This window comes from Lithobates pipiens, unplaced genomic scaffold (assembly GCF_037356315.1).
Source record: "Lithobates pipiens isolate NorthernLeopardFrog02 unplaced genomic scaffold, aLitPip1_a1.2 Scaffold_25, whole genome shotgun sequence".
NCBI lineage: Eukaryota > Metazoa > Chordata > Amphibia > Anura > Ranidae > Lithobates > Lithobates pipiens.
In genome coordinates, this window is record NW_027507787.1 from 192328991 (window position 1) to 192355972 (window position 26982).

The 26982-nt window shown below is 45.2% G+C and overlaps 1 protein-coding gene across 1 annotated transcript in view; it reads right to left on the bottom strand.

Moving 5' to 3' along the window:
- LOC143930763 (uncharacterized) overlaps positions 1-7411 on the bottom strand; it is a 72437-nt gene extending 65026 nt beyond the window's left edge. Inside the window, exon 1 of the mRNA XM_077455339.1 lies at positions 7171-7411. Within this exon, the coding sequence (XP_077311465.1) occupies positions 7171-7204 (34 nt within the window). The 5' untranslated portion in view covers positions 7205-7411. The remainder of the gene's footprint in view (positions 1-7170) is intronic.
- Positions 7412-26982: the final 19571 nt, after the last annotated feature.

The following is a 26982-nucleotide window of genomic DNA, read 5'->3' on the forward strand; positions in this document are numbered from 1 at the left end:
CCTGAAACAACATCAAATGATGGACGTATGGCGGATTCAACATGAAAAAATGAAAGACTATACTTTTTATTCCCCCGTGCACGGGACGCATTCCAGGCTGGACTACATATTGGTGGACCACAGGCTGTTAGAGGAAGTCTCAGAAACAAGGATAGGAATAGTGTCTCTGTCAGATCACTCTCCAGTGATAATGAAGATGAGGATACCTGGAATACATAGACAACCTTTTACATGGCGATTAAATGAAAATCTCTTACAGGACAAAGAAACCGTAGAGATAATTCGGAAAGAATTAGAATTCTACTTCTTGACGAATGATATAGGTGAAATTTCGGGTGCCTCCCTATGGGAAGGACATAAAGCATACATCAGGGGTATCCTCATCTCCATAGGCACAAATTAAAAAAAAGTTAGAATAGAGAAAAGGGAGAATCTGATAAAAGAAGTTCACAGATTAGAACAAGAGCATAAAAAACAAAAGGGCCAACAGCAGGAACTCTTTCACCTATTGATCAACAAGAGAGAGGAACTCAAGGACCTCATGGAGCAGGAAGCAAGGAGGGCACATGAGGGGAGAGTCAGAGAGAGACATTATGGGAAAAATAAAACTGGTAAATATCTAGCGAGACAGTTAAAAGGGAAGAGGGGGACTAACTTTATTGATAAAATTCAGGATAAGAATGGGAAGATGGTCCATACTACTAAGGAAATTGCGGAGGTATTCAGGCAATATTACGAAGCCCTGTACAATGTAGGCCAAAAAGGGGGGCGAGATAAAGGGGATGAGGAAATTATTAAAGAATTTTTGAATGATACTAATTTACCGTACTTACAAGAGAGTGATAGATATAATATAGATAGATCTATTACAGAAGAGGAAATTTATAAAGCGTTAAAGGATACGGCATCGGGCAAAAGTCCGGGACCTGACGGGTACACGACTATTTACTTTAAAAAATTTAAGGAGATCTTAGTCCCTAGATTATGCAAATATATGAACGGATTAGGTACAAAATATGAAATGAAGGCAGAGGCCTTGCGGGCCTCGATCACGGTAATACCGAAGGAGGGGAAGGATCACTTACTCTGCTCCAGTTACCGGCCGATAGCATTATTGAATGCGGATACAAAACTATTTGCCAAAATACTGGCATCTAGACTGAAGGAAAAGATGAGCGAACTAGTGCACCCAGATCAGGTCGGATTTATACCCGAGAGAGAAGGTAGGGATAATGGAGTGAGGGCATTACTCCTCCTCCAGGCCCTAAAAAACAGTGGGTCCCCAGGTCTATTCCTGTCTATAGATGCTGAGAAAGCATTTGACAGGGTAGACTGGGGACTCATGATAGAAACGTTAAAAGTTATGGGTATAGGTCCGAGAATGATCCAATGGATTCAGGTACTCTATAACCATCCGCAGGCCTCGGTAAAGATTAATGGAGAATCCTCTCCCCAATTTCAAATGGGAAACGGCACTAGACAGGGGTGTCCATTGTCCCCACTCCTTTTTGCCTTATCTCTGGAGCCGTTACTGACCTTTATCCGAAACAACCAGGATATAAAGGGGATCGGGTTGGGAAGGGACGAACACAAACTCGCCGCTTATGCGGATGATGTGCTCTTTTTCATCACCAATCCTAGGATTACGATTCCGAACTTGCTGAGGGCGTTGGAAAAATTTGGCAAAATATCGAATTTGAAAATAAACCTCGGCAAGTCCGAAATTATGAATGTTAATATCAGTAACCAGGAAGAGGAGAAGCTCCGGGCAGAATTCCGCTTCCCCTGGCATAAGGAGATTAAATATTTGGGAGTCTATCTTTCGGATACCATTAGGAAAATATATACGAATAATTATATCCCCTTACTCGATGAAATTAAAAGAGAAATAAAAAAAATGTCAACATGTCCCCTCTCCTGGCTAGGACGGATCAACGCAGTTAAAATGATATTGGTCCCGAAGATTATATATAAGTTTCAAATGTTGCCCATTCCGCTCTCTCAGGCCTACTTTAGATTATTGAAAAATATAATTTCTAAGTACATATGGCAACATAAAAAGCCGAGAATTGCCTTGGCGGTGTTAAGCAGGGGGAAAAGACAAGGGGGATTGGCAGTCCCGGACCTAAAAAGATACTACAATGCAGTGGTTTTGTCACGAGTAGTGGAATGGGCGAAAGAGGTAAACGAAAAGAGATGGGTGAGTGTAGAGAACGCAATGAGTCAAGCACTTTTAGGACGCACAATATGGAATCCTCCACAGTTTAGGTCAATAGGACCAAACGCACACAAGATAACACGTTTAGCATTAAAGATTTGGGATCGAACACATTCACAAAATAACTGGGGGTACAATTCACCCTTGATTTTTCTTAAAGAAAATGATTATTTCACACCGGGAAAACAGGAGGTGGGGGGTAATTGGATAATAAAAGGAAACGCACAATTAAAAGATATACTAGTTAACGGTAAAATAGCCTCATTTCAAGCACTGAGTGCGGACACAGAAATTATGAAGATTGATGTATGGCGGTTCCTCCAGCTAAGTCACTTTATCTCAAATTTACCTCAGCCAATCCGTAGTGAAGAGGAATTGAGACCTCTGGAGCGGCTATGCCTGAGAGAAAAAAAATATATATATATAACCCGATTATATAAGATTCTCTCAGAGGGAGATGAGCTGGAGGACCCACCATACATCCAAAAGTGGGAAAAAGAGTTGGGGTCACAATGTAGCACACAAATTCGCAAGAAGATATTTAGACTAATTCACTCTGGGGTAGTAGATAATAAGTTGATAGAGACAAACTACACTACGAGAGGGGTATGATGGCGTAGGCATAAACCACAAAGAAATTAAGAAATGTTTGTATATATGTGTAATAAGGTTTTTTCTTGTTCTAAATTGTTTTATATACACTTTGCTGGAAGATAAAAAAAAAAAATTTTGAGATAAATAAAGAATTAAAAAAAAAAAAAAAAAGAACCCATAATCCACATCACTTCATGTCAGGGATTCAAAAATTAATGAAGCCACTGAATCAGGCTGAAAGCCAAACTACAAGCATTTTCCAAAGCAGATGCGAATTGCCGCCTCCATAGTCCTTACTTAAAGTATACAGTGCCTTGAAAAAGTATTCATACCCCTTGACATTTTCCACATTTTGCCATGTTACAACCAAATACGTAATTGTATTTTATTGAAATTTTATGTTATAGCCCAACACAAAGTGGCACATAGTCGTGAAGTGGAAGGAAAATGATAAATGGTTTTCCAAATTTTTTACAAATAAATATCTGAAAAAGTGTGGCGTGCATTTGTATTCAGCCCCCTTTACTCTGATACCCCTAACTAAAATCTAGTGGAACCAATTGCCTTCAGAAGTCACCTAATTAGTAAATAGAGTCCACCTGTGCATAGTTTAATCTCATTATAAAAACAGCTGTTCTGTGAAGCCCCCAGGGGTTTGTTAGAGAACCTTAGTGAATAAACAGCATCATGAAGGCCAAGGAACACACTAGACAGGTCAGAGATAAAGTTGTGGAGAAGTTTAAAGCAGGGTTAGGTGCTAAGAAAATATCCCAAGCTTTGAACATCTCACAGAGCACTGTCCAATCCATCATCCAAAAACGGAAAGAGTATGACACAACTGCAAACCTATCAAGACATGGCTGTCCCCCTAAACCAGTGTTTCTCAAATCCAGTCCTCAGGCCCCCCCAACAGGTCATGTTTTCAGGTTTTCCATTATTTTTCACAGGTGATTTGATCAGTTTCACTGCCTTAGCAATTACCACAGCCGTTTCATCTGAGGGAAATCCTGAAAACATGACCAGTTGGGGGGGTCTGAGGACTGGATTTGAGAAACACTGCCCTAAACTGACAGGCTGGGCAAAGAGAGCATTCATCAGAGAAGCAGCCAAGAGGCCCATGGTAACTCTGGAGGAGCTGCAGAGATCCACATCTCAGGTGGGAGAATCTGCCCACAGGGCAAATGGGACTTTATTAGTCGTGAATGCTACAAATCTGGCCTTTATGGAAGAGTAGCAAGAAGAAAGCCATTGTTGAAAGAAAGCCATAAGAAGTCCCATTTGCAGCTTGCAAGAAGCCATGTGGGGGGACACAAAAAACATGTGAAAGAAGGTACTCAGATGAGACCAAAATGTAAACTATTTGACCTAAAAGCAAAACTAACACTGCCCATTACCCTGAACACACCATCCCCACCGTGAAACATGGTGGTGGCAGCATCATGTTGTGGGGATGCTTATCTTCAGCAGGGACAGGGAAGCTGGTCAGAGTAGATGGGAAGATAAATATAGTCAAATACAGGGCAATCTTAGAAGAAAACCTGTTAGAGTCTGCAAAAGACATGAGACTGGGGTGGAGGTTCCCCTTCCAGCAGGACAATAACCCTAAACATACAGCCAGAAGTACAATGGAATGGTTTAGCTCAAAGCATATGAATGCGTTAGAATGCGTTAGAACAGGGATATGCAATTAGCGGACCTCCAGCTGTTGCAGAACAACAAGTCCCATGAGGCATAGCAAGACTCTGACAGCCACAAGCATGACACCCAGAGGCAGAGGCATGATGGGACTTGTAGTTTTGCAACAGCTGGAGGTCCGCTAATTGCATATCCCTGCGTTAGAATGTTGTATTTTTATGTCTGTCCATGTCCTTCGTTATCAGTAGAACAGGAAGTGATTGTAATTGGCTCTATCAGATTTCTAGATAGCACTTAAAACCTGAAGGCTAAAGTTGAGTACAAACTATAAGAAAATCGGCCGAACGATAGTCTTTTTTTTTTTCTTCGATATTTCACAGCAAGTTTAAACCGAGGAAGGAAATAATGCATGAAAATTCTCATACCACAAAGGCTTTTTTTTTTTGTTAATTGTTTCTGATTATGCACACTCATTTGTTTCTGATCTTTCTTGTACAAAAATTGTATGAAAACGGTACATTTAACTAAAATCATTGGTTTGGTTCCTGTATGAGAAAAAATTTGGAGTTTGGTCAGAAGGTTGAATTGGCTGTTGAAAGTTGTGTACGCAGAAAACCATTCCCCGGATGAAAACGTTTGCCCGATTTTCTTATAGTGTGTACGGGGCTTTAGGTTAGATGTGCAGTGGATTGTTTTTAAGGCTCGATTCACATCTATGCATGTTGCTTTTGAGCGTTTTTGCAGTGCTTTTTGCGGTGCTTGTCGCTTTTTTGGACACGTGTTTTTACCGCGATTTTGCCACGTTTTGCATTATTTTTTCTTTTTTTTTTCACACTGTGGTTGCTTAGCAGAGAGCTATATACAAATACGCAAATCGTGGCAATATCGCTGCAAAAATGCAGTACTTGCGTTTTTACTGCGGCTCCAGTAACTTCTATTACATGCAAAATGCAGCATTTTGCATGAAAAAAAAGTCCCCAACCCTTTCCAAAAATTCAGAGGCACAAAAATGCATTGATGTGAACAAGTTCCATAGGAACCCATGTTGAAAAATTTCCCTGCATTTCTGCAAAATGCATCAAAAAATGTGTTAGTGTGAATCAAGCCTTAGAGACAGTCAACAGATGTGAGGAGGCTATATTTTGCTTCCTTGGCACCTGTTTTAACCCTGTAAATGCTGAAACCACATCGCATGACCACATACATTGGCAGATTCAGAGGGTATCATTTTTGCTGTGGCCCCAAAGCAAAGCATTACAGCCATGACATAGGTATAACCCTGTCTGCATGCCTTTTCAGCCTAAGGGCTATTTCACACGGGGCGGATCATCAGGGATCGAACATCCTCTTGCTCAGCCAGGATCGCTCTGTCGATCCCCGCTGAGCAGGAAGATGACAAGTCTGTCTCTGCACACTGTGCACAGACGGACCTGTCAGAGTGCCGCTCTCCCCTATGGGAGATCGGATGACGATGGACCGCAGAGTCCGTCGTCACCCGATCCGGTCCGCAGACGGATGGAAAAGTAGGTTTTTCCTCATCACACTTTTTCGGAGCGGGTAGGATGTCAGCGGACATGTCACTGATGACATCTGACGCTCCATAGAGGTCTATGGAGCATCCGTTCAGGTCCGCCTAAAAAACTGACAGGTGGACTTGAATGGATCGGTCGTGTGAAAGAGGCCTAAGGAGGGGGGTGGGAAAAATGTGCCTCAATGTGCTGATTTTACAGCCCCATCCCGACCCCAGGTGTAAATGAGCCCAAAAGGGGTATTATTATACAGGATTTATGTAGTCCCAACAGTTTGCACAGTGATTTACAATATGAGAGCAGATGTTAAAGAGGAAGTAAAGGCTATTTAAAAAAAAAAAATGCAACCTGCAAGGCAAAGGCATAATGAGCTAGTATGCATAGCATACTAGCTCATTATGAATAACTTACCTGAGAACAAAGCCCCCGAAGCGGTCCTCTGTCTTCATCTTCGCCACTGCCATGTATTCCGGAGAGACTTCCGGGTCTCGCTGCTCCGGCGCTGTGATTCGCCGGAGCCATGATGACGTCACTCCCGCACATGCGCACGGGAGCCGGCACGAGCGGCATATCACCGTGATCTACGGCCTGCTCAGTGCGCCTGCACGCCACTGTCTATGGCGCATGCGCCGTAGACAGCGGTGCCTGTCTTTTTGTAAATATCTCCTAAACCTATACGGTTTAGGAGATATTTACAAAAAGGCAGGCACCGCTGTCTACGGTGCATGCATTTCTTGGACCTACAGGTAAGCCTTAATCTTGGCTTACCTGTAGGTCAAAGTGGTTTGTAAGGGTTTACAGCCACTTTAAAGCTTACAATCTAAAAGGGAGGAGTAAATCCTTGTTCACTCAATCCAAAACGAGTGAAACGTTTTTGGCTTGGCATAGACTTTAAAACAAGTTTTCTTTAAAGCTTCAAGGAATGTTACTGAAACTAAAATGTTACTACAAATTTCCGCAAGCACACCAGCCCCACCGTCAGTCCTTCAATGCACACTGTCATAATCAGAAAGCACTAGCTACAAAGAACAGTTTGATCTTTTACAAGTTGAATTTCTTGAATATCCTGATTCCCTTTGGGATCAATAAAGTATTCTGAATTCTGAATATAAAAACAAAATCATTTCTAAATGTTGTTCAGTCTGCCTTACAGCACAGGTTTAAGTAATGCAGTTATGGAATGTACGCACTCACCATTGCCTGCCCTTCCACATGCAGAGTAGTCCATGACAGTTCTGCAGGGAGCTTCAGGCTCAAAGCCACAAGCAGGTCCAGGTTTACAACTTCAGGCAAAGTTGCTATAAAGTTCACCAGACGCATAGACAGCCTTCTGTTCTTTAATGAGGACCACCGTAATCAGAAGAACTCATTACAAATAATACTTTGATTGATTAGAAGCTGGACGACACACTTCCTTACTCAAAGTCAAAGTAGAAACGTAGACTAAAAATGAAAGTGAAAGTCACTTTCACAGAGCAGGCGCAGGCCACCTCTAGGAATTGTGCAGAGAATCTGTGGAGCTGATTTATAATAGATAATAAGGATACAACACTTTTGGGGTTGATTTACTAAAACTAAAAGAGTGCAAAATCTGGTGCAGCTCTGCATGGTAGCCAATCAGCTTCTCCTCTCCAATTTTTGTAACCCAACCAAATTATTTATGAAGAACTTCAGTGAGTAAACCCTAAAATCTCCTGCTACATCCTTAAAATTTGACTTTAAAGCCCATCTCCGGTGAAAGGAAAATTTTCCCTTGTATTGAGGCTGCTTGTTTAGGTTTAGGGTACCGAATTTCTGTCCAAAAATGTCCACCTATCGAATAGTGTCCGCTGTGTACTGTGCAGGCGCAGCGATTGCGCAGTACGGAGCACAAGGGGATTCGGAAAATCTCTGAAGATGAACACCACCTGCGCCGTGAGTCGAGCTGCAAGCCCCACCATCCAAGTGCACGGCCCCTCGTGGGCTCGCTTCACTCGCCACGCTTCCCTCGGCTCTTTTTATTCTAACTCTATGTCCACTTGGATGGCGGGGCTTGAACCTGGACTCATGGCGCAGGCACCGTACATCTTTGGATATTTTCGGAATCTGCTTGTCATGTGTACGGCGCATACGCCGTACACAGCGGACACTATCTGACGGGGGACACTATTTGACATGACACCGGAAAACACAGTTTTAGTTACCTGATCCTGGAAGCAGGCGCTTTGCTCTTCTCCCCTACTCTCCAGAGATGGACTATTCCCCGGCATCTTCATGCCCAGTGCAAAGTTATGGGCTCTGAATTGTATTTGATGATGTGAGAGGACCTGCAACCTCCCAAGCATAGAGGAGAAGAGGCTGCGGGGACCAGTCCAACAGCACAGGGATCTTATTTAATCATGAGTGGGGGGGGGGGGGCAGATATAAAGAGAGAATGGAGTAAATTACACACTGGGGTTAATTTACTAAAGGCCTTTGAACTTTGCAAGTGCGGCTACATAGGGGGTTATTTTCTTAAGCTGGAGAATGCAAAGTCTGGTGCAGCTCTGCATAGAAAACAATCGGCTTCCAGGTGTTATTGCCAAAGCTTAACTGAACGAGCTGAAGTTAGAAGCTGATTGGTTACTATGTACAGCTGCACCAAATGCTTCGTGGGACCAGTTTTAGAAAATCTCCTTAATGGTTACAAAGTTACATAGTTAGTTTGGTTGAAAAAAGACATAAGTCCATCAAGTCCAACCAGTAAACAACCCGTTGCGCTAAAGTTTAGTAAATAAGGCAAAGCTATGCTGATTTCCAGCATCCAATTATGTGCAAGTATAAATGCTGTTCTTTATTTTCCTTACATGTGATTGGGTATTCTTTGTAAAGTGAAGCTTCCCCTCGTTTACTAAGCCCTGGAGAAAATGTACCGTATATACTCGAGTATAAGCCGAGATTTTCAGCCTCTTTTTTGAGGCTGAAAGTGCCCCCCTCGGCTTATACTCGAGTCATCGCTGTCTGCCTGCTCGATCAGCGTGTCGAGCAGACAGACAGCGGCCATTCTATTCTAATTCAAAAGCCGCGCCTCCGGCTCCGCCTTCGCCTGTGATAGGCGGAACACTGAATTTCCCAGCAGCCTGTGTTCCGCCTATCACGGACATCCGCTCATCCTCGTACTACGGACGAGGATGAAAGGATGGCCGTGATAGGCGGAACACAGACTGCTGGGAAATTGTGTTCCGCCTATCACAGACAGGGAGGCGCGGCATTTGAACAGGAAAATGGGCGCCGACGAAGAGCGGTGATCCTGGGACGGGACCGGACGGAGGCTCGGCTCGGCTCGGCTCGGGACGGGACGGGACCAGACGGAGTCTCGGGACGGGACGGGACCGGACCGGACGGAGGCTCGGCTCGGGACGGGACGGGACCGGACGGAGGCTCGGGACCGGACGGAGGCTGGGGACACAGGTAGGCTGGACACACAAGGCCTCACACACACACACACACACACACACACACACACACACACACACACACACACACACACACACACACACACATGGATGGACACACACACATGGATGGACACACACACAGGGATGGATGGATGGATGGATGGACGGACACACACACAGGGATGGATGGATGGATGGATGGACGGACACACACACAGGGATGGATGGATGGATGGACAAACACACACACACAGGGATGGATGGATGGATGGATGGACACACACACAGGGATGGATGGATGGATGGACACACACACAGGGATGGACAGGCATATCTCACCCTCGGCTTATACACGAGTCAATAGGTTTCCCAGTTTTTTGGGGGTAAATTGGGGGCCTCGGCTTATACTCGGGTCGGCCTATACTCGAGTATATACGGTACTTGCAAAGTGCACAGTCTATTTGCCTTTAGTAAATCAACCCCAATTATGTCCACAGACATGTTGGGTATAGCACTGAGCAAGATTGCTTGTATTGAAGAGCATTGTGACAAAATGAATGCACTCTCTTGAATCAGACTACCATCAATTAGGGGAGGTATAAAGGGGGGGTGCCATGTGTGAGTGCTGTGGACTGCTTAGAGATTGTCTGGGCAGAAGCAAGGCACCAGAATGCCGCTCTGACATTAGAGAAGGCGTGGCAACATGTTTCAGGATATTCCTGCCCCTTTCTCAAGCCACTTGAGAGGTAGGCTTGAGAAAAGGTCAGGAACTCCAGACAAACCACTAAATACACAATTGAAATACATATTTAGGAGAGGTTTTACTTGCCAAAGAATATTCTATTTCTGACCATTCTTTCCCAAGATTTACACAGTTCTGCTCCACAGCACAGGCTTTATCTAGCAGTAGAAGGGAACCTGATCTTTCACTGCTGCAGTTTCACTTTACAGGTCCTCCTCCCACTCCCAGCCTGTGAGTGGACAGTGGGGATGATTTACTAAAATTGCAGAGTGCAAAATCTGGTGCCGCTGTATATGGTAGCCAGTCAGATTCTAACTTCAGCTTGTTCAATTAAGCTTTAACAAAAAAAAAAACTGGAAGCTGATTGGTTTCTATGGACAGCTGCACCAGATGTTGCACTCTCCAGTGTTAGTAAATCAACCTCTGTGAGCCAAGAAGCACAATTATGTTTGTCTGCTTTCTCTTCCTGAGTTTGTGCCTTGCAGTGCAGCATACCTGATTGTCTCTTTGTGCTGCTTCTTCTTTATCCTCCCTGAGCTCTGCTGTTCAGACTGTACAGTTGGCTGCAAGTGGCAAATACCAAAATAAATGTAGTTACTTACACTGCTTCCATTTAAAAAAAATACTTGTATCTTTTATGTCTGTCTGGTGTTCAGCTTTAAAGCCCAAGTCTGGGAAACTTAAAAATGATCTATGGCAGTTGGGCTGCACTGCAAGGGTTACTTGTTTGTTTAGGTCTAGGTGGCACAGAAAAGAAGATCTACTTACCTGAACCTGCTAGACCAGGGATATGCAATTAGCGGACCTCCAGCTGTTGCAGAACTACAAGTCCCATGAGGCATAGCAAGAATCTGACAGCCACAATCATGACACCCAGAGGCAGAGGCATTATGGGACTTCGTTTTGTAGCAGCTGGAGGTCCACCAATTGCATATCCTTGTGCTAGACCAATCCCAACAGCATCTTCTCCCCCATCCAGTGGTCTCTGGTCCTGACGTCATCAAGATCGATACAGATTTTAAAGCCCTAGATTGGACATGATGACATTGAGGGGAAGTCTACTGGCAGAGCATGGGGGAGCAGAGGATCGGATGAGTCAAAGTGCCTTTACTCTCCCCTAGACTGAATGAGCAGTCAACCCCTGCAGTGCAGGTGCAGCCCGTTGGCATTTAAATGTTTATTTCATTTGCCACCAAAACAATTTTGTATCCCAGCACGGAAAACAAATGTACCAATCCAAAAGCTACATTTTACTATAAAGAAATAAACGCTAAACCTTTCACATAGAACAACCTTCCATGATCGCTGCTGTGCCACTGTCAACAAAGTATTTCTTTTATGTGTCAGACTATATGGCAGCTGGATCATTTCCAAAGAATCAGGGCATACATGATCAATAAATAAGGGGGAGCTATTCAGGTCCCAGCGATTTCTGTTTATTGGTCTAACAGTATTATTTGTCAGCTGGATTAGCAGAGCTGAAGGACTGTCCTTTCAAGAGATGCGAGAAATGCCTGGCAGTGCATTATATCTGACAGAATGAAAGGGACAGGTTACATCATCAATACAAGACGTTGTTAGTCCATTAAAAAGTACAGCTGCCCTCACAACACAAGTGTCAAATACTTTGATTAGTTAGTTCCCAAGACAAGTAACTTGCTTGCAGTAAGTCAGCACTTCCTGACCAAAATCGTGGCTGTGAAAGATGTACAACGATCCCGATGCTGGAAGTAATTCTCACTTAAAAGAACCACTCTGGGCAACAACAAAAGTCAGAACGTCCAATCATTTTATATTTAAAGAGAACCAAAGACTTTAAAGGATGAGCAGACCCTTATTAAAAGGTCCTTTATATTTAGAAATAGATAAGTGTAATGTAACCTACCTACACTCACCAGCCACTTTATTAGGTACACCTTGCTTATACTGGGTCGGACCTTCTTTTTCCTTCAGAACTGTCTTAATTCTTCATGGAATAGGTTCACCAAGGTGTTGGAAACATTCCTCAGAGATTTTGGTCCATATTGACATGATAACATCACACAGTTTCTACAGATTTGTCCACTGCACATCCATGATGCAAATCTCCTGTTCCACCACATCTCAGGGATCAGAGCCGTTTTTAAGGCAGGGCAAAAGGGGCAGCTGCCCTGGGCCTGTCATTGTTGTGGGGCCCAAAGCAGTTGCCTCATACTTGCCAACTATTCTGGTTTAAATTCCTTTGTCCCTTGAAGTTTTAGTCCCTTGGCGTGTCCTGATATCTCAGTGTGAAGTGCTGATACTAATGCTGCCCAGTTCTGCCCTATTGTCGTGTACAGGTGACTCACCTGCAGACCCTGTGTTTACATGTAAATTACCAGCATTCATATTTAAATAGCAGCGGATGGCGGCATTGATATGTATCTCATGACCCCCTGAAGTCATATCCACAGTAATCTCTAACAACCAATCAACAAGCAGAAATCATGTGCTGTAACCTCTAGCAACTAATCAGTGAGACATAATGTGTGCTGTAACCTCTAGCAACCAGTCAGTGAGCAGTAATGATACACTGTAACCTCTGCCAACCAATCGCAATAGCTGCCTGATCTGATTTAGTATACTGATTTTGAGTCTAGCTGCTTTTTATTATAGGTCTCAGAGCAGGTGGAGAGCAAAAACTGCATGGGGGGGGGGGGGGGGCAAGAAATGTTTTTCCCAGGGTCCAATCAATTCTAAAGACTGCCCTGTCAGGGATGTTATATTGGATTGAGATCTGGTGACTGTGGAGGCCATTGGAGTACAGTGACCTCATTGTCATATTCAAGAAACCAGTGGTGAGATGATTGGAGCTTTGTGACATGGTGCATTATCCTGCTGGAAGTAGCCATCAGAAGGTGGGTACACTGTAGTCATAAAGTGATGGTCAGCAACAATACTCAGGTAGGGTGTGGTGTATAAATTGGTACTGGCCCAAAGTATGCCAAGAAAATATCCTCCACGCCATTACACCACCAGCATGAACCATTGATACAAGACAGGATGGATCCATGCTTTCATTTTGTTTATGCCAAATTCTGACCCTACCATCTGAATGTCACAGCTAAAATTGAGACTAATCAGACCAGGCGATGTTTTTCCAATCTTCTATTGTCCAATTTGGTAAGCCTGTGGGAATTGTAGCCTCAGTTTCCTATTCTTAACTGACAGGAGTGGCCTTCTGCTGCTGTAGCCCATCTGCTTTAAGGTTTGATGTGCTGTGCTTCAGAGGTGGTATTCTGCATACCTTGGTTGTAACGAGTGATCATTTGAGTTGCTGTTGCCTTTCTATCATCTTGAACCAGTCTGCCCATTCTCCTCTGACCTCTGACATCAACAAGGCATTTTCGTCCACATAACTGCCTCTCACTAGACTTTTCTCATTTTCGGACTATTCTCTGTAAACCCTACAGATGGGATGGCTGTGCGTAAAAATCCCAGTAGATCAGCAGTTTTTGAAACACACAGATCAGCCTGTCTGGCACCAACAACCATGCCGTGGTCAAAGCCACTTAAAGAGGGATTCCACCTACAAAAAATATGAAAAGCCAGCAGCTATAAATACTACAGCTGCTGACTTTTAATAAATGGACACTCACCTGTCCCGGGTTCCAGCGATGCCGGCAGCCGAGGCCGATCGATCGCTCGGCTCTCGGCTGCTGCCGCCACCATTCTAGGTGAGGGAATCAGGAAGTGAAGCGAATCGGCTTCACTTCCCGGTTCCCTACTGCGCATGCGCGAGCCGCGCAGCGCAATAGGAATTGTCCGCGCTGTCTCTGGGACCCGTGTGTGTCCCAGCAGACAGCGCGACAGGACAGGAAATGACATAGACGCCCACGGGAGTCTATGCCCGGAAGTGGGTGAAAATACCTGTCTTTGACAGGTATCTCCACCCCCCTCCCCCCTGAAAGGTGCCAATTGTGACACCGGAGGGGGGGAGGGTTCCGATCAGCGGAAGTTCCACTTTAGGGTGGAACCCCGCTTTAAGTACTGGAAGGATTTGCCGCCTTAACCTCCTTGGTGGTAATCTTGAGTGTGGCTCGGGGTTAAATTTCAGTAACATTAGCGGTAACCCCGAGCCACACTCGGGATTGCAACTCGGGATAGCATCTCAGGAACCTTGTCCCCAGGATCCTGCAATGTCCCTCAAGAGTTGGTACTGTCCAGCTCAGTAGATTGCCTGAATTATTTCCTAAATGTACATAATATAACTGGTAACATTTATAGGTAATGTTGATCCAGGGAATATCCGATTGCCTCTTCGCGGGATCATGAAGTAATATTTTCCCCTGCTGGAGCAAATTGCATTATGCTTTGCTGGGGTTTTCCATCTTCCACTGGATCAACTGTGGGTAAAGGATTGTGTATAGCAAAGGGAAGACACATACCAGGAGAGGTAGAAAAGCACGGCTCACCCTGAGGATGGGAAAAGGACTCCCCAAAATGGTGTTTTTAGGCAGCAAGGTGGAAAAAATTAAGCAATGATGTATGGAAAAAAATCAATATTTTATTAATACCAAAGAGCATAACATGATAATTAAAAAATGAGCTCCAGTAGGAAAGTGAAGATAAAACAGATATACACTTGCAGACAAAAATTTCATAACAACATTATACAAGTAATGGCAACAGTATGAAAAATAACACTGACGCGTTTCAACCCATAAACCAAGGGTCTTCTTCAGAGGGATCGTCTGCTGAGAAAAACACATCATAGGTACACATGTCAAACATTATTCACGCACAATATAGGAAAAACAATAGTACCATAAAGTGCAGACCTGTGATATAGTTACCCAATAGCGTATATCCAAAGAAAGGAATATTTCCTGCATGGAGATCCTTTAAAAACTTTTTTCTCTCCCCAAGTTTTCCCAAAACACTCCACGGCCACAACAATCAGGGAGGAGCAGTGATCCAACGATATGGCTTACTTAGATTGCGCCCCCCCCCCCCCCCCACACACACACACACAAACACACAGTGAGACGGCAATACACAGAAGGGGATAGGTCACACCTGCGGCAGGGATCCACAAAAAGAGAATTTTTGAGTAGCATGCTCACAAGTAAAGTGGGCAGTCAAAAAAATATACATTAGCATAATATCCATAAATACTAAATTAGAATAGAATATGCAAGAGTTATGCGCATATCTACATATGTGTGATTTTGTATTTTTTTCCCCCTTTTATTGGATGAACTAGATGGCTCTTTTTTCACACAGACTAACTATATTGCAAATCTAGGTGCTGCAATCAGCAGATTTGCCTAAAAATATTGTCAGAAAACAGTTCCCCTTTAAATGTAAAAAAAAAATCTTTTTGGACTGGAGTACACCTGTGTATGTGTACCCTTTGACAATGTTCTGCCAACTCTTGCAAATCGTAAATCCCCCCAATCCTGACAATTGGAATTCTGCTCCATGTTCTGTGATACCTCTAGGCCGGCCGAATACAAGGTACAAGGGCTTCTTTTCTAAAGTTTCTCTCGGAGTTGATTAAGCAGCTGCAACAGGGAGCTGAGATGGATGGAGGGAGACTAGGTGCAGGTTGATTAGCTTGCATGTTTTATCACTCAGGGATGAAACAATCTCACCTGCCACCCAGATCAGCTGCTGTTTAGCCTTGCTATCGGCATACTGCACTCATTAATCAATATCCCCAGTACAGAGCATTAATCACTGTTAATCTTCTGCTATGTAAGATATTTCTTTTTCTAAATCTATTTTTACCAGTGCAGATGTGCAGGAAAACACAAACATTAACCTAACTGGTGCCAATGAGTTACGATGAGCAAAGCAATATGCAAAAAACGAGGATTCAACCTGATTGCAGCATTTCTCGCAGTGTAAATTTCTGGGAACATTTTCTGGTTTAGGCCAAAGAGTCTGCAGTACATTCAGCTTTTTGTGACAGCTGAAGGGCTGCCACGTTTTTGCAGATTGGCCAACCAAAAAAGTATTTTGGCAGGAAGCTGTCACAAAAAATGATGAACAGCTCAAAATATTGCCTACTATGAGAATAAGGTCTTACTTTGGCCGCATTACTTTATAGGTAACATAATGGTTTTGGGTCATTTTTATTTCAAATGTTGTTGATCTTTTTAATATAAAAATAATCTGTAAATAGGTAACCTCCATATGACTTGGTAACAGAGCTAACATTCCAAAATGTAGTCAATTCAGATGTTTTGGTGGGGCACAGTCCACCTTTCTCAAGACAACATCCCTAACGACAAGGCAAGCTTAACCACTTGCTTACTGGGCACTTAAACCCCCCTCAGTCCCAGACCAATTTTCAGCTTTCAGCGCTGATGCATTTTGAATGACAATTGCGCGGGCATACAACACTGTACCCAAATGAAATTTTTATCATTTTTTTCCCACAAATAGAGCTTTCTTTTGGTGGTATTTAGTTACAGCTCGGAGTTTTATTTTTTGCTAAACAAACAAAAAAAGATGCAAAAAAAAAAAAATCAGGTTTTAATAGTTTGTTATAAAATTTTGCAAACGGGTCATTTTTCTCCTTCATTGAAGTGCGCTGATTAGGCGGCACTGATAGGCTGCATTGGTGGGCACTGATGGGCTGCATTGGTGGGCACTGATAGGCTGCATTGGTGGGCACTGATAGGCTGCACTGGTGGGCACTGATAGGCATAGTTAAGGCGGCACTAATAGGCACAGATAAGGCGGCACCGATGGGCACAGATAAGGCGGCACTGATGGGCAAAGATGGGCACAGATAAGATGGCACGGATGGGTGGCACGGATGGGCACTGATAGGTACCACAGATAGATGGGACTGATGGGCACTGATAGGTGGCTCTGATAGGTGGCACTGCTGGGCACTGATGGGCGGCACTGCTGGGCGGCACTACTGGGCACTGATGGGCGGCACTGGGGTGCAGCACCTTTGAGGCAGATTGTGGGCACTGTGGGTGGCACTGTGGGTGGCACTGTGGGCACTATGGGCACTGACGGGGGGCACTTACTTTTATTCAGGATGGCACTGCGGGAGGCAGGTGGGCACTGGCAGGTGGCAGGTGGTTGTTTGTATTGCTGGCCGTGATCGGGACTAATGTCCCGATCACGGCCGCCGGTGATCGGCTTTTTTTTTTTCTCCTCGCGCTGTCAGCGCGAGGAGGAATAATAGCCGATTACCGGCTCCGTTCTATCACATGATCAGCTGTCATTGGCTGACAGCTGATCACGTGATAAGGGGTTGGGATCGACCCCTTGCACGGATCGGTGATCAGGCGAGTCTCATGGACTCGCCGATCACAGCGTGCCGCGCGCTCCCCTCAGGGGGCGCGCAGGCCGCTCGTACACGGGACGGCGTCAATAGACGTAGTCCCGGAAATGTAGGTCCGCGCTAATGCCGTCATTTGGCAATAGCGCGGATCCCAAGTGGTTAATGGCACCCCCATGGCATCCAAATGCACTAAGACAAGGCACCAACCCATGTCTTGCAGCGCACCACGACCAGTTGGTGCCACAAATTCTTAAAGTGGAAGTAAACTCCCCTATAATTTTCAGCTGCCATCTTTGCCTCTGTTTAATCTTCAACTGCTATGGTGCTGCACATGTGAGTCGTTCTCACACCAGCCATTGGGTGGTTTGATAGTTTGGCTGAGAGCACAGCCAATGTGCAGTTAGCATTCCCGGCATGCCTTTTTTTTAACTGTTTAAAATCATGGGTTTACTTCCATTTTAATTAAAATAACCAGGCCAGACTGGAAGCCTCTCCTAAATGAACACCCCCCCCGCCCCCCGTGATGATGTCTTAGTGTTGGTTCACACTGAGGCAGCACGACTTGCAGCGTGACTGCCTCAGGCGACCAGGACACAACCGCTGCGGCGACTTGCAAAACTACTTCTCTATAAGAAGTCAATGCAAGTTGCCCCCAAAGTCGTACAGGAACCTTTTTCTAAGTCGGAACGACTTGTGACGCTCCGATTAGAACGTTTCCATTGTACAGAACGGGACACAACTTGTCAGGCAGCTAAGTCGCCTGACAAGTCATCCCAGTGTGAACCGACCCTTACAGTATGTACTATAAAATACATGTAACTGAAAATAAAAAACGTTAAAACAAATTCAAATAAAAGTAAAAACATGTACATACCACGAGTAAACAAAAATGGAGGACAGTGAGGAAAAACAAAATGGCAGAAGCTCCCATCCCCCATTGGATGACTAAGACATAAAAATGAACTAAAAGAAAGCTAAATGCATATTGACAAGTAAGAATGGGCTCGGGCGTGTTCGCACACTCCACGTGCAGAGCCTGCCAGGAAGTCGGCGCAGCACTGCGCTAATCACAGGCACTGAGACATTGCCCCCTGATGCGCAGCTTCAGAGATCGGGAAATGTCTCACTGCCTGTGATTAGCGCAGCGCTGCGCCGACTTCCTGGCAGGTTCTGCACGGGGGGGGGGGGGGGGGTCCGAACACAGCTGAGCTCATCCTTATTGACAATAATTATTTACTAAATTTGAAGCACTCAGAATCTGATGCAGCTGTGCATGGTAGCCAATCAGCTTCTAATTTTAGCTTGTTCAATTAAGCTTTGACAATAAAACCTGGAAGCCGATTGGTTTCCATGCAGAGATGCACCAGATTTTACATGCTTCAGTTTTAGTCAATCTCCCCCAATGCTTCTGGGAAAATCCCTGTGGACAGATGAGGCAAAATTGTAGTTATGGTAAGTCGGCTCTATGTTCGGCATTTAAAAATGTAGCTTTCAAAGAAATAACACATACATGCTGTGAAAAATGGCGGAGGCTTGGTTATGTTTTGGGGCTGTTGTGCTCCATCTGGCACAGGGTGCTTTGAACCTGCGTAGGGCCCAATGACATTTTTGGAAAATCAAGTAATTCTGGAGCAAAAGATTCTACTCTTGTCAGAAAGCGCTGTCTCGGTTGCAGGTCATGGGTCCTCTAACAGGATAATGACCCAAAACACACAGCTAAGAGCACCAATGAACAAAACATTGGACTAATCCAAAATGGCCTTCTATAACCCTTCATACAGTGCCTTGAAAATGTATTCATACCCCTTGAAATTGTCCACATTTTGTCATGTTACAACAAAAAACATAAATGTATTTTATTGGGGATTTTATATGATAGACCAACACAAAGTGGCACATAATCGTGAAGTGGAAGAAAAATGATAAATGGTTTTCAACATTTTTTTACAAATAAATACGGGAATAGTGTGGCGTGCATTTGTATTCAGCCCCTCTGAGTGAATATTTTGTAGAACCCCCTTTCGCTGCAATTACAGCTGCAAATCTTTTTGGGGATGTCTCTACTAGCTTTGTACATCTAGAGTGACATTTTTGCCCATTCTTCTTTGCAAAATAGCTCAAGCTCTGTCAGATTAGATGGAGAGCATCTGTGAAGAGCAATTTTCATGTCTTGCCACAGATTCTCAATTGGATTTAGGTCTGGACTTTGACTGGCCCATTCTAAGAATATGCTTTGATCTAAACCATTCCATTCAAGCTCTGGCTGTATGTTTAGTGGCATTGTCCTGCTGGAAGGTAAAATTCCACTGCAGTCTTTTGCAAACTCTAACAGGTTTTCTTCTAAGATTGCCCTGTATTTGACTCCATCCATCCTACCATCAACTCTGACCAGCTTCCATGTCCCTGCTGAAGAAAAGCATCCCACAACGTGATGTTGCCACCACCATGTTTCATGGTGGGGATGGTGTGTTCATAGCGCTTTGCTTTTAGGCCAAAAAGTTACATTTTGGTCTCATCTGATCAGAGCACCTTCTTCCACGTTTGCCGTGTCCCCCAAATGGCTTCTCGTAAACTGCAAGCAGGACTTCTTATGGCTTTCTTTCAACAATGGCTTTCTTCTTGCCACTCTTCCATAAATGCCAGGTTTGTGGAGAGCACGGCTAATAGTTGTCCTGTGAACAGATTCTCCCACCTGATCTGTGGATCTCTGAAGTTCCTGCAGAATTACCATGGGCCTCTTGGCTGCTTCTCTGATTAATGCTCCTTGCCCAGCCTGTCAGTTTAGGTTGATAGGTTGTACCATAACTCTTGCCATTTTCGGGTGATGGATTGAACAGTGCTCATGAGATGTTCAAAGCTTGGATATTTTTTTATAACCTAACCCTGCTTTCACTGGTTCCCAACCGGCTCACGTATACTTACTGGAGCAGAATGGCACCCCTGCGTGAAACCCTGTACCCGTACAGGGTTTGCTTTAAGAGCCGCCAGAGGGTGGGGGACCCGATGCACGTGGCCGGCAGTCGCGATCACTGCCGGCTATGTGCGATCACGTGCATGTGCTAATTACGCGTACACACGATCAGACTTTCCAGCAGACTTGGTCTGGCGGACCGGAATCCGTCGGACAATTCGATCGTGCGTGGGTTGCAGCGGACCTTTTTTCCCCAAAAGTCAGACGGACCTAGAGATAAAACATGTTTCAAATCTGTCCGACGGACTGAAAATCGGGAAAACAGTTTGTCTGTGTGCTCGCCCAACGAACCAAATACAACGCAAGGGCAGCTACTGGCTATTGAACTTCCTTGTTTAGTCCCGTTTACGTCATCACGTTCAAAATGAACGGGCTTTCAAAATAACTTAGTCCGGTCGTGTGTGGCCAAGTCCGTTTGGTTCAGAAAGTCAGTCGGACCTCCACTGAAAGTCCGTTGGGAGGACCGTCAGACCTAGTCCGGTCGTGTGTATGCGGTATAACACTTCTCTTCACCATCTCAGTTTCTTCCTGTTGCTGAACTGCTGGATTTTTGTCATTAACCACTTCAGCCCTGGACCATTGGGCTGGCCAAATATCAGAGCGTCTTTTGCGATTCGGCACCACGTCGCTTTACTGACAATTGCGCGGTCATGTGACGTGGCTCTCAAACAAAATTGATGTCCTTTTTTCCTCACAAATTGAGCTTTCCTTTGGTGGTATTTGATCACCTCTGCGGTTTTTATTTTTTGCGCTATAAACAAAGAGCGACAATTTTGAAAAAAACACTTTATTTTTAACTTTTTGCTATATTAAATACCCCCAAAATATATATATAAAAAAAACATTTTTTTTCCTCAGTTTAGGCCAATACGTATTCTTCTACATATTTTTATTCAGCGTTTATTGATTGGTTTGGGCAAAAGTTATGGCATCTACAAAATAGGGGATAGTTTTATGACATTTTTATTAATAATTTTTTTTTTTTTTTACTAGTAATGGACAGATCGGACACTTTTGTCGCTATTTTGGGACCATTCACATTTATTCAGCGATCAGTGTGATTAAAAATGCACTGATTACTGTGTAAATGTGACTGGCAGTGAAGGGGTTAACCGGAAGGGGGCGCTGAAGGGGTTAAGTATGTCCTAGGGATGTGTTCCAACTGTAGTGGGGGTGGCTACGTGTGTTACGGCACTGATCACCGCTCCCGATCACAGGGAGCTGTGATCAGTGTACTGTCATTAGGAAGAATGGGGAAATGCTTGTTTATATCAGTTCTTCCTCTTCGTGAGACGATTGCGGGTATCCCCGTGGACATCGAGTCTGCGGGACCTAAAAATCACACTCACGGGGCACGTGCATGCGCCTCCCTGTCGCGTTTTAAAGGGTAATATGCCTGTCTGTGCCATTCTGCTGACGTATTTCGGCGCGAGTTTGTCGGCAAGGGGTTAAAGTGGGAGTAAACTCCCATACATGATCTTTGCCTATAGGTAAGTCTATAGTAAGGGTTACCTATAGGTACAGTAAATATCTTATAAACGTGCACCGTTTAGGAGATATTTACTTTTGATGCAGCCGGTGATGTCAACGGGCCTTCAGAGTCCTCTGCCGTAAACAGCGGCTCTCTGCCACTTACACAGCTGGAGTCCGCGAACCTAGAAAGAAGATCAGGTGAAGATTGAAGCACCTTCAGCATGGACAGCACGCTGCTGGATGGATTTGTTCTAAGGTAAGTTTTACATAATGTGCTAGTATGGGATGCATACAAGCACATTATGCTTTACCTTACTACTGCTTTAACAAAAAAGAAAGAGAACATAGGGATTTAGGTTTGTGCTGAGGTGTAAAAGCCCTTGTGCTTTCTGGCAACTTGAGAGCTACATGTGGTGCATATAGCCACCAATACAAGTAGATAGCCGTACATAGCCGTGCTCGGGTACACACCGATGGCTAGCGCACTGGTGTTTAACCCCCCCCCCCCCATGTACATACGGTATTTCTTTCTGGATGTGCCACTTTTGCGTTTGGGGAGATGTATTGCACTCATGTGTGGGTAAACACAGAATCTTTAGAAGTTTATCCAAGCATGACCACGTACCGCCATTCATTTGTATTGGCAGTTGTACATGGCACCGGCAGATTTCTGGGCACAGGAAAGAGCTGGGACTTTACTCCTTATCACACAGGAGCTGGTAAGTGTCCATGAGGCTTTGTATTAATGTGTAAAAATAACTGTTCAATATTTCCTCCTCCTAATACTAAACACACAACCTGGAATAACTTTTCATGTTTGTAAAACTGTGAACAACTGCCACCTGGTGGATTCTTAGCACTATTGCAGAGAAAACACGGTCCCATAGAAAAAGCTTTGAAAATGAGCATGCTGCTACTTTCCTGCTTGAGAGGTTGAGATTAGTCGAGGGTCAAACTTTGTTTCTGTATTTATTTGCTCAGATTACCTTATGTTTTGGTCATTTTTACTGTACTTTATTGAAACATGCCACATCCATAAATGCTAAATTGGAACTTAAAGTGATTGTTATATATAAAAGAAAAATCCAGTGGCCTGGATCATCCTCTTCTGGGGTCCCCCGGTGGCTCTTGCGGCTCCTCCCCGCATTAGATAACCCCCTAGGAGAAGCGTTCTCCTGAGGGGGTTACCTTGCGGCCAACCCTCCCGAGTCCAGCATTTGCGTCCATAGACACGAATGCTGGACTCGGTCCTGCCACCCGGTGCCTGCGTCATTGGATTTGATTGACAGCAGTGGGAGCCAATGGCTGCACTGCTATCAATTTATCCAATCAGGACACGAGACACCAGCTGGAGCTGGTGTGCTTGTCCCTGGGGAGAAAAAGATTGGGTTCAGGTAAGTAAAACTGGGGTTCTGGGGGGCTGCAGCATGAGAGAAGTTTTTTACCTTAATGCATATGTAGCACTAACCCCAAAGGCTGCTGGTTTTATTTATTGGGTCCCGTGGAAAGTAGCCCAAATGAAGATATATCAGACACAAGGTCCTTTTTGAAGATTTATTTAGGTGTAACACGAAAGAAAGACATAAGACACAGTCCTTCAATAGAGGGCCAGAGGATAAGGGGAGTTCAGGCACCTGGTAATTGCAGGTTAGAAGTACTAGTCAGATCCAGAAGACAAACAGCTCCACAGACTGGATCCAGCAGTCACCGGATAGGCCCCTCTCATTTGACCTAGCAGCCGATGAGATGCTAAACAAAGTCTCTGCCACAGACTTGTTAACTGAACTTAGAGGTTTTGAGAGTTTTTAGGAAGAACTACCATACAGTACCAGATTCTTTCAGCCGGCCTGGCGATACTGTAAGGATATTGATCCGGGTTGTGTCCTCAAACTGAGTCTCCAGGCTCCTCCAGAGACACCAGCCTTTGCGCTCGGTCCTCCACTGGAAAAGTCCTCCCCTGGATCCTCCAGCTTTCTTGGCTTCTCCCCGCAGGTGAGACAGCGCAGGACCGCCCCTGGTCAGTCGGCCCCAAGACATTCCTGGGCCTACACTCTCAGTTGCGAGGCCTCGGTCCAGCTGGCCCCGAGGTGCAAGACCATATGACACAGACCCCAGGCCAGGAGGGCCCTGGGTTTGGGAGCACGGACCCTGGAAAACTAACCAAAAAAAAAAATGGTGTCGGTACCTTAAATACCCTCCCCAAAATGCACAGCAGGGAAACCACACCCACTGAACCATATCCAAGCAAGAGGTGGCAATCAATGCATCCAGCCTGCTGCTGTTCCACACCCACCGACGGTGACAGCGACACCTACGGTCAGGTGGGAATCAGTGCGACCCAGCTGGACTGGTACAGAAACCAGAACTTTTAGAGAAATTAGTCTGAGCCAAACTACAGCTTCAGACAATTAAATTTGAAAAAAAATCCAATAGCGTCTGCTCATCAGAAGCAGGGTGCTACACATAGAATGCATTAAGGTGAAAATCCATGAGGGTTCATAACCCCTTTAACCACTTGCCGACCACCGCACGACGATATACGTCGACAGAATGGCATGGGCAGGCATATGGGCGTACCTGTACGTCCCTGCCTTCCCGTGGGTGGGGGGCCCGATTGGGCCCCCCCCGGTGCCTGCGGCGGTCGGTATTCGTTCGGGAGCGATCCGGGATGAGGGGGCGGCCATTCATTCATGGCCACCCCCTCGCAATCGCTCCTGACGAATGGAAATGCCCCGTGACATCACTTCCTCTCCTGTAATGTAAACACAGGCAGAGGAAGTGATGTAATCTCTCCTCGTGTCGGTCTTTTTCGTTCCGGCACCGAGGAGAGAGGATCGGTGAGTTGCACCTAACACTACACTAACAGTAGAACACGCCAGGCACACTTTTCACCCCCCCAATCACCCCTGCACCCCCAGTCACAGTGACACCAATTGCATTTTTTTTTTTTTTTGCATTGGTGTCATTTGTGACTGTAATAACTGTTAGGGCAGTTAGGGTTAGCCCCCTTTAGCTCTAGGGTACCCCCCTAACCCCCCCCAATAAAGGTTTAACCCCGTGATCACCCCCCGTCGCCAGTGTCACTAATAAGCAATCGTTTTTCTGATCGCTGTATTAGTGTCACAGGTGACGCTAGTTAGGCAGGTAAGTATTTAGGTTCGCCGCAGCTTTTTATAGCGTCAGGGACCCCCATATACTACCGCATAAAGCCCCCTGATTGCCCCCCAGTTAACCCTTTCACCAGTGATCACCATATAACTGTTACAGGTGACGCTGGTTGGTTAGTTATTTTTTTTTTGTTTCAGGGCACCCGCCATTTATTACCTAATAAAGGTTTAACCCCCTGATCACCCGGCGGGTGATATAAGTTTGAGGGTCAGATAAGGTCTGCGTCGCCCCAGCGTCAGGTTAGTGCCAGTACCGCTAACACCCACGCGCAAAGCATACACCTCCCTTAGTAATATAGTATCTGATCAGATCTATATTAGCGTTGCCAGCATTTTAGGTTTCCCAAAACGCATTGTTAGCGGGATCAGCCCAGATACCTGCTAGCACCTGCGTTTAGCCCCTCCGCCAAGCCCAGCCCAGCCCACCCAAGTGCAGTATCGATCGATCGATCACTGTCACTTACAAAACACAACACACATAACTGCAGCGTTCGCAGAGTCAGGCTTGATCCCTGCGATCGCTAACAGTTTTTTTTGTAGCGCTTTGAAACAGTCGCTGACAGGCTAGGTGCTTTTTTACCTGTGAGTCTCACTAGTGTACCCCTAAATTTAGAGCCCAAAATGGCAAAGCGAAGGTACACTAGTGAAGAGGCCTACACGTTATTGAGCATGACAGATAGTGAAGAGGACGTCACTCATCTGTCAGATTCAGGCTCAGAATACGATCCTGTAGAGGACAGTGGCTCCATGACAGATAGCTCTGACGACGGAGATGAGGTCCCTGTTAAGGACAGGTGTGCCCGATCCCGAATGTATTCTGTTGTTCAGGTGCAGGAACCGCAGGTCACTCGTATGGAACAGAGACGTACTAGAGCCGCTCATCCTTCTGGTGAACTGGCAAGCACCAGCGGCCTAGTACACCCTGGACGTACATCCAGCACTGCAGTAACACGTGGTGACGTGGCGAGTCCCATAAGTGCAGTTCAAGCTGGCGAGGTGGCAAGTACAAGTAGTGTCCCGCTGCCACCAAGACAAAGACAAAGACAGGCCCGTCGTACCCATAGTGCCCTTCCTGCAGAATTTGCCAATCCTAATTGGGTGCCCACCACTTCTGCAGAACCCGTACTTCCCCCATTCACTGGCCAACCTGGCATTAACGTGGAAACAGTAGATTTTACGACACTTGACTTTTACTCACTGTTTTTTACCGAAGATCTCTATAGATCTATTGTGGACCAAACCAATTTGTACGCTGGTCAACACATCGCCACTATTCCCCAGTCCGCCCTTGCCAGACAATGGAAACCAGTTACGGTTTCCGAATTTAAAATCTTTCTGGGCCTCTCCCTCAACATGGGCATAACCAAAAAGAGTGAGTTGCGGTCATATTGGTCCACTGACCCAATTCACCATATGCGCGTGTTCTCTGCTTCCATGTCCAGGGCACGATACGAGCTGATTTTGCGGTTCATGCACTTCAGCGACAATGAACTCTGTCGTCCTCGTGGAGACCCTGAATACGATCGGCTCTACAAAATTCGGCCCCTCATAAACCACTTCAACCAACGTTTTGCAGACTTGTTTACTCCCGATCAAGTTGTCTGCGTTGATGAGTCCCTGATTAAGTTTTCTGGTCGCTTGTCATTCAAACAATACGTCCCCAACAAGCGTTCCAGATACGGGGTCAAGATGTATAAGCTCTGTGACAGGGCCACAGGCTATACATGTAGTTTTATGGTTTATGAGGGTAAAGATAGTCACGTAGAGCCAGAGAACTGCCCTGACTACATAGGAAGCGCTGGCAAGATAGTGTGGGACATGGTGTCACCCTTATTCGGAAAGGGGTACCACTTGTACGTGGACAATTATTACACAAGCGTGCCACTGTTTAGTCACTTGTTTGATCAGCAGATTGGAGCATGTGGCACCGTGCGACCTAATCGCCGGGGCTTTCCCCAGCGGCTTGT